The sequence below is a fragment of the Gracilinanus agilis genome, chromosome 3 (genome assembly GCF_016433145.1).
Source record: "Gracilinanus agilis isolate LMUSP501 chromosome 3, AgileGrace, whole genome shotgun sequence".
NCBI lineage: Eukaryota > Metazoa > Chordata > Mammalia > Didelphimorphia > Didelphidae > Gracilinanus > Gracilinanus agilis.
In genome coordinates, this window is record NC_058132.1 from 451,204,722 (window position 1) to 451,216,875 (window position 12,154).

The 12,154-nt window shown below is 34.9% G+C and overlaps 1 protein-coding gene across 1 annotated transcript in view; it reads left to right on the forward strand.

The window, feature by feature from the left end:
• Positions 1–12,154, forward strand: part of ADGRG2 (adhesion G protein-coupled receptor G2) — a gene marked incomplete at its 5' end in the record, with an annotated part of 120,660 nt that overhangs the window by 58,250 nt on the left and 50,256 nt on the right. Inside the window, 2 exon segments of the mRNA XM_044666951.1 lie at positions 9,867–9,934; positions 11,068–11,123. Of these exon segments, the coding sequence (XP_044522886.1) occupies positions 9,867–9,934; positions 11,068–11,123 (124 nt within the window).

Genomic DNA, 12,154 nt, shown 5'->3' on the forward strand with positions numbered 1-12,154 from the left:
ACCATGTTATCAAGCAAATGTTTTTCTTTTGTGTTTCTGCTCCCGCAGTTCTTTCTCTGAATGTGGATAGTGTTCTTTCTCATAAGTCAGAATTGTCCTGAATCATTTCATTGCTGCTAGTAGAGAAGTCTATAATGTTAGATTGTGACACAATGTATCTGTCTCTGTGTACAGTGTTCTTCTGGTTCTGCTCCTTTCACTCTGCATCAATTCCTGAAGGTTTCTCCAGTTAACATGGAATTCCTCTAGTTCATTATTCCTTTCAGCACAATAATATTCCAACACCATCAAATACTACAATTTGTTCAGCCATTACCCAATCAAAGGAAACCCTCTCATTTTCCAATTTTTTTGCCACCACAAAGAGTGTGGCTATGAATATTTTTGTACACATATTTTCCCTATTTTTTTCTTTGGGGTACAAACTCAGCATTGGTATGACTGGATCAAAGGGCAGGCATTCTTTTAAAGTCCTTTGGCATAGTTCCAAATTGCCTTCCAGAATGTTTGGATCAATTCATAACTTCACCAGCAATGTTTTAGTGTCCCAATTTTGCCACATCCTCACCAACATTTATTACTTTCCTTTGCTGTCATATTGGCCAATCTGTTAGGTGTGGGGTGGTACCTCAGAGTTGTTTTGATTTGCACTTCCCTAATTATGAGAGATTTAGAATACTTTTTCATGTGCTTATTGATAGTTTTGATTTCCTTATCTGAAAACTGCCTGTTCATGTCCCTTGCCCATTTATCAATTGATTTTTTTGTACAATTGACTTAGTTCCTTATAAATTTGAGAGATTAGACCTTTGTCAGAGGTTTTTGTTATAAAGATTTTTTTCCAATTTGTTGCTTCCCTTCTAATTTTGGTTGCATTGGTTTTGTTTGTAGAAAACCTTTTTAATTTAATATAACCAAAATTATTCATTTTACGTTTTGTAATATTCTCTATCTCTTGCTTGGTCTTAAATTCTTTCTTTTCTCATAGATCTGATAGGTATTCTGTTTCATGTTCACCTAATTTACTTATAATTTCCTTCTTTATGTTTAAGTCATTTATCCATTCTGAATTTATGTTGGTATAGGGTGTGAGATGTTGATGTAAAATAATCTCTTCCATACTGTTTTCCAATTTTCCCAGCAGTTTTTGTCAAATAGTGGGTTCTTGTCCCAAAAGCTAGAATCTTTGTGTTTATCCTACACTATCTTGCTGAGGTCATTTACCCTAAGTCTATTCCATTGATACCCACTTCTGTCTCTTAGCCAATACCATATTGTTTTGATAACCACTGCTTTATTGTAGAAAGATCTGGTACTGCTAGGCTCCCATCCTTCACTTTTTTTTTCATTAGTTCCCTTGATATTCTTGATCTTTTGATCTTCCAGATGAACTTTGTTATAATTTTTTCTAATTCAATAAAAAAGTTTCTTGGTAGTTTGCTAGGTATAGCATTGAATAAGTACATTAATTTGGGTAGAATTGTCATTTTTATTATATTAGCTCATCCTACTCATGAGCAATTAATATTTTTCCAATTATTTAGATTTAGCTTTAATTGTGTGGAAAATGTTGCGTGGTTGTGTTCATATAATTCCTGTGTTTGTCTTGGCAAATAGATTCCTAATTATTTTATATTGTCTAGGGTGATTTTAAATGGAACTTCTCTTCCTAATTCTTGCTGCTGAGTTTTGTTGGAAATATGTAGAAATGCTGATGTCTTATGTGGGATTATTTTCCATCTTGCAACTTTGCTAAAGTTGTTAATTATTTCCACTAGCTTTTTACTTGATTCTCTAGGATTCTTTAAGTATACTATCATATCATCTGCAAAGAGCAATAGTTTAAGTCTCCTCATTGCCTACTTTAATTCCTTCAATTTCTTTTTCTTCTCTAATTGCTATTGCTAGCATTTCTAGAACAATATTAAATAATAAGAGGTGATAATGGGCATCCTTGTTTCTTGCTGATGGTTTTAAATATATAATGTTTATTACTTTTAAGAAAGGCCCATCTATTCCTGTACTTTCTAGTGTTTTCAATAGGAATGAGTGTTGTATTTTGTCAGAGGTTTTTCTGCATCTATTAAGATAATCATGTGATTTCTGTTTTGGTTGTTGATATGATCAATTTTTTTCCTAATATTAAACCATCTTTGCATTCCTGATATAAATCTCACCTGATCAGAATGAATAATCTTTGTGATAACTTGCTGGAATTTTTTTGCTAGTATTCTATTTAAGATTTTTTGGTCTTTTTTTTTTGTCTGCCTGTCTTTCTAATGAGTGCCATATTTGTGTCATAAAAGGAATTTAGTAAAACTCCCTCTTTCTTATTTTGTCAAATTGTTTGTATAGTATTGGGATTAGTTGTTCTTTAAATGTTTGACAGAATTCATTTGTGAATCCATCTGGCCTTGGGGAAATTTTCTTAGGGAGTTCCTTGATGGCTTATTCAATTTCTTTTTCTGAGATGGGATTAAATATTCTATTTCCTCTTTTGTTAATATAGACAATTTATATTTTTGTAGATATTCACCCATTTCACCTAGATTGTCATATTTATTGCCATATAATTGGGCAAAATCATTCTTAATAATTACCTTAGCTTCCTCTTCATTAGAGGTGAGACTACCCTTTTCATCTTTGATATCATTAATTTGACTTTCTTCTTTCTTTTTTTATTAGATTAACTAGTACTTTATTTTATTTTTTTCAGAGTACCAGCTCATAGTCTTATTTATTAGTTCAATAGTTCTTTTACTTTCAATTTTATTAATTTCTCCTTTGATTTTTATGATTTCCTATTTAGTTTTTATCTTGGGATTTTTAATTTGTTCTCTTTCTCATTTTTTAAGTTGCATGCCAAATTCATTGGCCTCTTCCCTCTCTGATTTGTTGATATATGCACTCAGGGATATAAATTTTCCCCTGAGTACTGCTTTGGCTGTATCCCATAGATTTTGATAAGTTGTTTCCTCATTGTCATTCTCTTTAATGAAATAAGAAATTGTTTCTTTAATTTTTTTTCTTTTAGTCAATTTGAATCTAATTTGAAGAATTAAATCATTATATTTCCAAATAATTTTAAATCTGCCTTTCCACAAGCCTTTATTGATTATGATTTTTATTGCATTGGGGCCTGAAAAAAATTGCATTTATTATTTCTGCTTTCCTACATTTGTTCTCAATGTTTTTATGCCCTAGTACATAGTCAATCTTTGTATATATGCCATATGCTGCTGAAAAGAAGGTATATTCCTTTTTATCCCTTTTTATTTTTCTCTGGATATTTATTAGCTCTAATTTATCTAACATTTCATTCACTTCCCTTACTTCTTTCTTATTTATTTTTTGGTTCGATTTATCTAGTTCTGATAGAGGAAGGTTAACGTCCCCCACTAGTATGATTTTACTATCTATTTCTTCCTTAAGCTCTTTTAGTTTCTCCTTTAGAAATCTGAATGCTGTACCATTTGGTGCATATATGTTGAGTATTGATATTTCTTAATTATTTATACTGTATTTCATCAAGATGTAATTACTTTCCATATCTCTTTTAATCAAATCTATTTTTGATTTGATTCTGAGATCATAATTGCTACTGCTGCCTTCTTTGTGTCTCAGTTTCAGCCCAGTAAATTCTGCTCCATCCTCTTACCTTTACCCTGTGTATGTCTACCTGCCTCAAGAGTGTTTCTTGTAGACAACATATGGTAGGATTCTGATTTTTAATCCATTCTGCTACCCACTTCCTTTTTATTGATGAGTTTATCCCATTCACATTCACAGTTATGATTACTTTTTGTGTATTCCCCTCTGTTTTGACTTCTTACTTTGATTCTGCCTTTTCTTTTATCCCTCTCATCCTCCCTTCCAACTTTTTGTTTTTAGTCAGTTTCCCTTCTTTCTCCTCCATAATGTTACTCCCCTTTCCAACCTCTCCCCTCTTATTTATTCCCTTCTTACTATAGTGCCTTTTAAATGACTCCCCAACCTCTTCCTCCATTGAATTTCCCCTCTACCCACCAGTTCATTTATTACCCTTCTACTTCTCTATAGGGTATAATACAATTCTCTGCCTCAATGGATCTGATTGTTCTTCCCTCTCTGAGTCAATTTCAATGAATGTAAGATTTAAGTATTACCTGTCTCCAACTTCTTTCAACCTTCCATTATATTGGTCTTCTCCCATCCTCCCCCCATGCGCTTCTTTATGAAATATAAATTTACTTCATTTTATTTCTTTTCCCATTTCTCTTAATATTATCCTTTTTTCACCCCTAGTTTTTTATTTTTTGACATATCATCCTATACAGTTTATTGCTGTACCCTCCAAATATACTTCTAGCTACCCTGATCATAACAACAATTTTTAAGAATTACCAATATCATCTTTTCTTATAGGAATATTAATCATTTGAACTTATTGGGTCTCTTAAAAAAAGGTAGGGTTTTTTCCTTTCTTAATTACCTTTTGGCAATTCTCTTCAGTTTTGTGTTTGGGCATCAAATTGTCTATTTAAGTCAGGTCTTTTCTTTAGGAATTCTTGGAAGTCTTCTATTTTATTAAATGACCATGCTTTTCCCTGAAATAATGTAGTCATTTTTCCTGGGTAGTTGATTCTTGGTTGTAGTCCCAGTTCCCTTGCTTTCTGGAATATCATATTCCATGCTTTCTGGTCCTTCAATGTGAATGCAGCCAGGTCCTGTGTTATCCTAACTGTGGCTCCATGATATCTGAATGCTTTCATTTTAGCAGATTGTAGTATCTTTTCCTTGGTCTGGAATTTCTTGAATATACCATTCCTAGGCATTGTCAATTAGGGATTTAATGTGGGAGGTGATCTGTGGATTCTTTCAATTTCCACTTTATCCTTTTCTTCAAGAATGTCAGGGCAGTTATTTTGGGGTAATTTCCTATAGACCAATGTCCAGGCTTTTTCTTTTGTCATGTTTTTCTGGTAGTCCAATAGTTCTTAAATTGTTTCTTCTGGACCTATTTTCCAGGTTTGTTGTTTTATCAATGAAATGTTTCATATTTTCCTCAATTTTTTCATTCTTTTGATTTTATTTTATAGATTCTTATTGCCTTGTGAAGTCATTTGGTTCTAGTTTTTTGGATTCTAATTTTCAAAAACTGAAATTCATTCCTGGCTTTTTGATCATCCTTTTCCTTTTGGTCTATTTTTCTTTGTAGGTCATCTTTTTCTTTCTTTGCCTCATTTTCAAGCTGGTCAGTCCTGTTTTTTTCAACACTTTTCCTGTTTTAGTTCATGTGCCTCTGTTTCAAGATGACCTATTTTGCCTTTTAAGTTCTTTCCCCAATTTTCTTTAACCTCTCTTGTTTTCTGAATTATGTTTTGTGTCCTTCCAAAGCCTGGACCCAATTTGCTAGAGTTCCCAAGTTTTTTCTTGGTGTTCCTTGATCCTCCTTTGTTCCATTTGTTCTTTATTCATTACCTGGAGAGCTGTTGATTGTAATTTCTTGTTTCTTTTTCTGTTGTTTACTCATATTTTTTCCTTCTTTCCTACCCCCACCATTGGCTGTAATCTTGCTCCTCTGTTTATTTGCTGGATCTGTGGACTTGGGCTATTCTGTCCTGAAGGAGCTTCTTCTTTGCTCTGCTGATTAACTAGTTTAGAATGATGGAGCTGACCTGTTGTATTAGTGAGTCCTGAGACCAGATCTTCCCCAGCTGCCAGCAGAAGCTGAAGGTCAAAGTGTAGGTGTGGAGGTTGAAGGTAGTTACCTTCATCCTCCTCTCTACTCCTTAGTGCCAGCCACCTCCCTGCCAGCTGCCCAGTCAGAGCCCTGACCTTCCCAAAATAGAACCATGGTACTCTGTCATGGTTGCAGCCTTCACCCTGGGATCCCAGTCAGCTGGATTCTTACAGCAGGTTTAAGCACAGTAGGTGGGGAAGGGGTTTTGGAGATTGAGTTTCCCCAGCCCTCTGTAGGCTTCTTATCTGCACTACTGATAGATGGGATTAAGCTAGGCAGAGCTGATCTGCAGAGCTGGATGTGTCCTGAGGCCAAAACCTCCAAAGGCAGAGGTCCAAGATAGAGAGTGGTGGCTTAAGGCTGCAACCAAGCTGTCCTCCTCTCTGCCCCTTTCCTCCAGCTGCCTCTCTGCCAGCTGTGGTCAGACCTCTGAGCCTCGAGTAGCTGTGGTAGGAAGGTGCTCCCTCTGGGCTGGAGTCCTTGCCCCCAAATCCCAGAGACCGCCTAAGTCTCAGCATAGTAGGTGGGGGAAGGGTACTGGGATCTTCCTTCTTTCTTTTCCTTAGACTCAAAAATTCAGCCTTCTCTACATACCTTTTAAGTTGAATAGAGCAGGAAGGTTCCCCGGCTCTGTCCTATTGTTGGATTTGTTTTTCTGTCCCCCTCGAAGCACTATAGTTTTAATTGGTGTGGAAGGGTTTTCACGGAGTCAACTTTTGTTGCTTCTAAACAGCCATCTTGACTCCTCCTCTATTCTCAAAAATTATTAAGGGCTTCCCCAAAGAGCTTTTGTTTATATCAACCTTAGATATTAATATTTACTATATTAAAATTTAAAATAACTTTGTATCACTATGAAAAGAATTTCAATTTCCCAGTCCCTTTGAAAGAACCTCTAAGATCCCCTAGGAGTCTTTGTAACACTCCCTTTAAGAATCCCTGGACTAGAATACTTCAAAGGTCTTTTCTAGCTCTAAATATGCTAGTGAAATCCTAGTGTTATTATACTGTCATTATTACATTACCAACTCCTTGCATTATCTCATGAGCATAGTTTCTCTCAAGTCTGTTTCTTGTGTAAAAAGTCCCTTTTAAGCCATCGTGCAAAATAAATTCATAAATAACATATAACATGGCAATTAAATGGTTATCTTTTGCTAAGCATAAATCAACTCATTAAGCTAGGATTTTGAAGTCTCAATTATACCAGGTTCATTTGATCACTATTGCCAGTAATGTATTTTCCCTTCCCCAGCTCAAATTATCCACTATTTTAAAAATTAGGGTGGAAATCTCATGAGAGCATGCTATTCTTGAAACCTGAATGTTTTCTTTTTCTGCTGGGCCCCTGAAGGAAAGGAACAACCACCTTCCTCACAGCAGCTTGGCACCAGGGATATGTTTCCTCATTAAAATCTATGAGGGCAAGCACAAAAAGATGACCAAAAAAATGTGTTTCAGCAATGAATTGGAGCGAGAGATCCCAGGAAAGGGAAAGAGAGAGGAAAGATATCTTAGCATTTTATGCTATTAAGAAGTTAGGAATTCAATAACAGAAATAGGGTCAACCTGGAAGTATTTTCTGGGTCTACTCCCTCAGCTGTGGTCATATTTAACTTTTTAATAATTTATTTGAAAAGCCCAGGCAAGAAGTTTTTAAGTAATATAAGATCAGCCTTGGTTACGGAAGAAAGCAGTTTCTTGTAAACAACTCATTTTCAAATCCAAATACTACAGTACACAAATGAAAATTTTACAGTTTTGAACTGTGTTCTGGGCACCATGTTCCTGGTAGAGTCTGGCAAGAAAATATTGGCTGTTTTTTTTCCTTTCGAAAGAAAATAAAGTACCCTTTTTCTTTCTTTTTCTTTTTTTTTTTCGTCCCAAACAGACCTGTGATTTTATTGGTGTAGAAATGGCTTTTACTGATGCAGATTGGCAGTTGCTCTATAAAGTTATTATCCTAAGAGATAACCTGGGCCCCTGAGAGGTTAAGAGAACCAATAGCAAGTCAATTAACAACATTTATTATAAACAAAGCCTATGTCCCAGGCAATGTGCTGGGTGCTGAGGATACCAAAGCAATAACAAAAGAGACCCTCAAGGAGTTTATATTCTTTCAGACATATTCAAAATGATTTGTCCTTGGTCAAAAGGCTAGTATGTGTCCAAGATAAGATTTGAACTAAGGTTTCCCTACTCCAAGACATGTTCTTGCTCTCAAGGAGCTCACTGTCTAATGGAGGAGATCATGCAAAAAAAAATAGGTACAAACAAGCTCTAAACAAGATAAATTAGAAATCATCAACAGAGGAAATAAGAGGGATTGGGAAAGGCTTCCTGTAGAAGGTGGCACTCCATCGAATGTACACACCACTTTTCTATCTCCTTAATATTATTTATCATCTCTTTAACGTCATGCATTGTACATACCTCTAACCCTCTGTAAAATCAAATAACTATAATTCCCATTTTGTTTTTTCCTCCTTATTTTGGTGCCTTATTTTGTTAGTTTAGATGAAAGAACAGCTAAAGTGTATATGATAGCTATACAATGCTTTCTAAATGGTGGAAAATATGAGATTCATTCAAATAATCATTCATTTCAAGGAAAAGAGGCAATGAGGTATAGTAGAAAGAACACATGAGTTTGAGACAGAATTATTGGGTTCAAGACTCAGCTTTGACACTTACTGTCCAGTACTTGGCACATGGTTCCATCACTCAGTTCTGTCCAACTCTACATCAACCTGTCCATAGGGTTTTCTTGTCAAATTTCCTTTTCCAGTGGATTAAGGCAAACAGAGTTAAGTGACTTGCTGAGAGTCACACAGTTAATATCCAAATCCAAAGCTGGATATGAACTCCTATCTTCCTGACTACAGATCCAATATTCTATCCACTTTGCTATCCACCTTGCTAAAGTGCTAGAGATATACTTTTTTTTAAAAAAAAAGGCAAACAAAGAACAGTCCTTGTTCCTACTCAATCAATTAAATATTCACCATATTACAGTATATAGTAGTTGGCAAATACCATGTAATATACAAATGTGAGAAAGTAGCAGCTCCTGGCTTTCCCCTGAACTTCCTAATGCTAAAATGAAATGAGGGAAGCCCTCAGTTCTCCAGAGGCTTCAGTTTGAGCTTTCCCTGAAGTACCGTGTTGATTCTAAGGCAAGAATTTTGAACCTTTTTTGTTTTTTGGAGTCCTTTGGCAGTTTGGCTAGATCTTTGGATCTGTTCTCAAAATGTTTTCTGTTTTGTTTGGTTTTTTCCAGTTCATAATTAAAGGAAATACTAAATTTCTTTTTAAAGTTAGTTAAAATACTAAAAGTAATTTTACTTCCCCATCCAAATTCATGGACCTAGGTTGAAAAGCTCTGCCTTAAAATTTAATCACTACTCTCAAATGAAGATTTTTTTCTTTTTAATCCTTAACTTCTCTCTAAAAATCTGTGGGATTCAGTGCAGAAGAGCTGTAAAGCTAAGTGACTTGCCCAGGATCACATAGTTATGAAGTATCTGAGGTCAAATTTGAACCCAGGACCTCCCAACTCCAGACCTGTCACTCTATCCACTAAGCTACTTGGAGGTCCAGGAAGGGACTTTCTTACATTTGTACCTCACATAAGGATTTGGAAAATATTAACTTATTAATAATTGCTTGATTTTGACTGAATTGACTGAAAATCCTGCTGGTAGGATAGTATGTTAAATAGCATTACTCCAGTAAACTTTGAGAGCAGGGACTATTTTTTGTTTGTTTCTTTGCCTTTATTTCCCAAACACTGAGCAGCATGCCTGGCAAAAAGTAACTGCTTACTAAATAATTATTTGGGCAGCTAAATAGCTCAGTAGATAGAGAGTGAGGCCTGTAGATGGGAGGTCTTAGGTACACATGTGACCCTCAGATACTTCCTAGCTATGTGACCCTGGGCAAGTCACTTACCACTCTTCTGCCTTAGAACCAAAACATACCTTCTAAGATGGAAGTTAAACGTAAATAAGGGTTAAAAAAAAAAGAAAAAGATTACGACAAAAACCCAAACATAAAATGTGAATGGTTTTATATTTTAAAATTTTAACTATAATCAGCCTTGATTTTAAGAACACAAATTTCAAAGTTTTTATTTGTTTTTCAGTATTCTATAGAGGTGAGGTGATATTGGAAAACCATGAAGAAAGCAATATTACTCAGGATGCAAACATGGTAGGTTTTATTCTTCTTGAAATCTGAGGGGGGGAAACACTTGTTTGGTTATGCTTAGGAATAAATTAACTTTTGTTTGTATAACTCTGAGACCAAAGGAGGTTATGGAAAATATATTTTATTGGAATATGAATTCCTGGTGAAGAAAAGTCCCTCTATCATTGCAAATCTATTTACTGTTTTGAGACCTAGCACATTGAGAGATTAGTGATTTAATCAGTGTCACACAGGCAATATGTATCAGAAATGAAATGTGAGCTCCAGAGAGAGGAAGAGAGAGAGAGAGAGAGAGAGAGAGAGAGAGAGAGAGAAACACAGGAAGAGAGAGCGAGAGAGTAAGAATTCAGGTCTTCTGAGCCCCAAGGCTCACTCTATTCCACCTGATGTGCTTATGAATTTAATATATAATATATAAAAATTGATACAAGCTGAAATAATGACTTCTACAGAATTGCTAGTTTGATAAGTACTACAGCTGGTTATGAGTTCTTAATAAACAAAACATTTTCTTAACTTTAATTTTCCCTGGGACGCATTTGTAGGGGGAGGAAATGCTTAATATAATCTTATTTTATTACGAATGTAAAACATATTTCATTCCCATTCCAGCCAATTATCATGAAACACAGTGCCTGGCACATAGTAGTCATTTAATCAATACTTGGTTGAATGATTGACCAACTGTAGCATACTCTAGGTTGTTCTCTGGTGTTCCCAGGAAGTCTTAGTCTGTTTCTTGGGTCATTCTTCCAGAATTTGGGCATTATTTTATCATTGTGGGAACTTTGGGGATCTAGCTTAAACTCATTACAATAAAATGACCAAATGCCCTACAGGGAAAAAAGACTTAAGAATCTAACTTCCATGGAATCTTCAGAACGTGGTATGTAAAAAACAGATAACTTAGACTTGCTCTTTTTAGCCAGCTCTTGTCCAGATCTAAGAAACCCAGTTCAGTTAGAACAGAGATGATTGGTTGAGTAACAACATTCAGTTCACAGATAGAAATCCAGTTCTCCATTCTTTTAGATGGGTCTGTGGAAGGAAGCTACAAAGAAGTAATATAGCTTCTAGTTAATGTATGAGAATGTGAGATACAATGTTTCTTTTTGGACTTTTTATGCTTCTGACAGAACCAGGATGCAATCAGTGACACTTTAATTGAGGATCTTTCACTAAACAAAACAAAGTAAGTAATTTATTGTTTAACTGATTCTTTCAAAGTAGTAGCCAGTCCTCTTTTCTTTTGGGTTTGGCAGTAAAGAAAGAGAAACATAAATCTGCTTTATTTGGTTACGTACATAGTTGCTGAGCACCAAGTTATATGGTGCTATCCTGTTATTATGGTGCTAAAATGGATGATAGTACTGATGCCATTGGCATTTGAGATTCAGCAAGATTTATTAGTTACCTTAATAAGGAGAATTATTGTTACAAGTGTAGAATTAGTTCTGTTCATCCCAGGAAAACTGTTTAACACCACAGCAATACAGTTCTATATCCTGATGTTAAAAAGACCATTGTTGATCAGTTCTACAAAGACCTACCCATCTTCTAGAAATTACATCAAAAAAAGACATCACATTCATCATAGGGGATTAGAATGCTTAAGTAGAAAGTCAAAAAATAATTGGAATAATAGGAAAGTTTGGCCTTGGAATACAAAATGAAGCAGGGCAAAAACTAGTAGGGTTTTGTCAAGATAATTTTCTGGTAACTGCAACCACTCCTTTTCAACAAAAGGCTACTATACACATGTATATCACAAGATGATCAATATAAAAATCAGATTGATTATATAATTTGCACTTAAATGGAGAAAAGGTAGATATACTCAATTAAACAAGCTCAGATTATGAGCTTCTTATTGCAACATTCAGACTTCAGTTGAAGAAAGTAGAGAAAATCATTAGACCATATAAGTATGACCTAAATAATATCCCTTAAGAACATGACATAGATGTGATTAATAGATTGAAGGGATTAGCTCTGGTAGATAGAGTGCCTGAAGAAGTATGGACAAAGTCTCACAATATTGTATAAAAGCCAACAACAAAAAATATTCCAAAGAAAAACAAGAGCAAAAAACCAAAATGGTTGTCTAATGAGGCTTTACAAATAGCTGAGGAAAGAAGAAAAGCAAAATGGAAAGGAAAGCAGGAAAAGATATCCAACTAAAAGTTGGAGAATTTCAAAGAATAATAAAGAAAGATAAGAAGG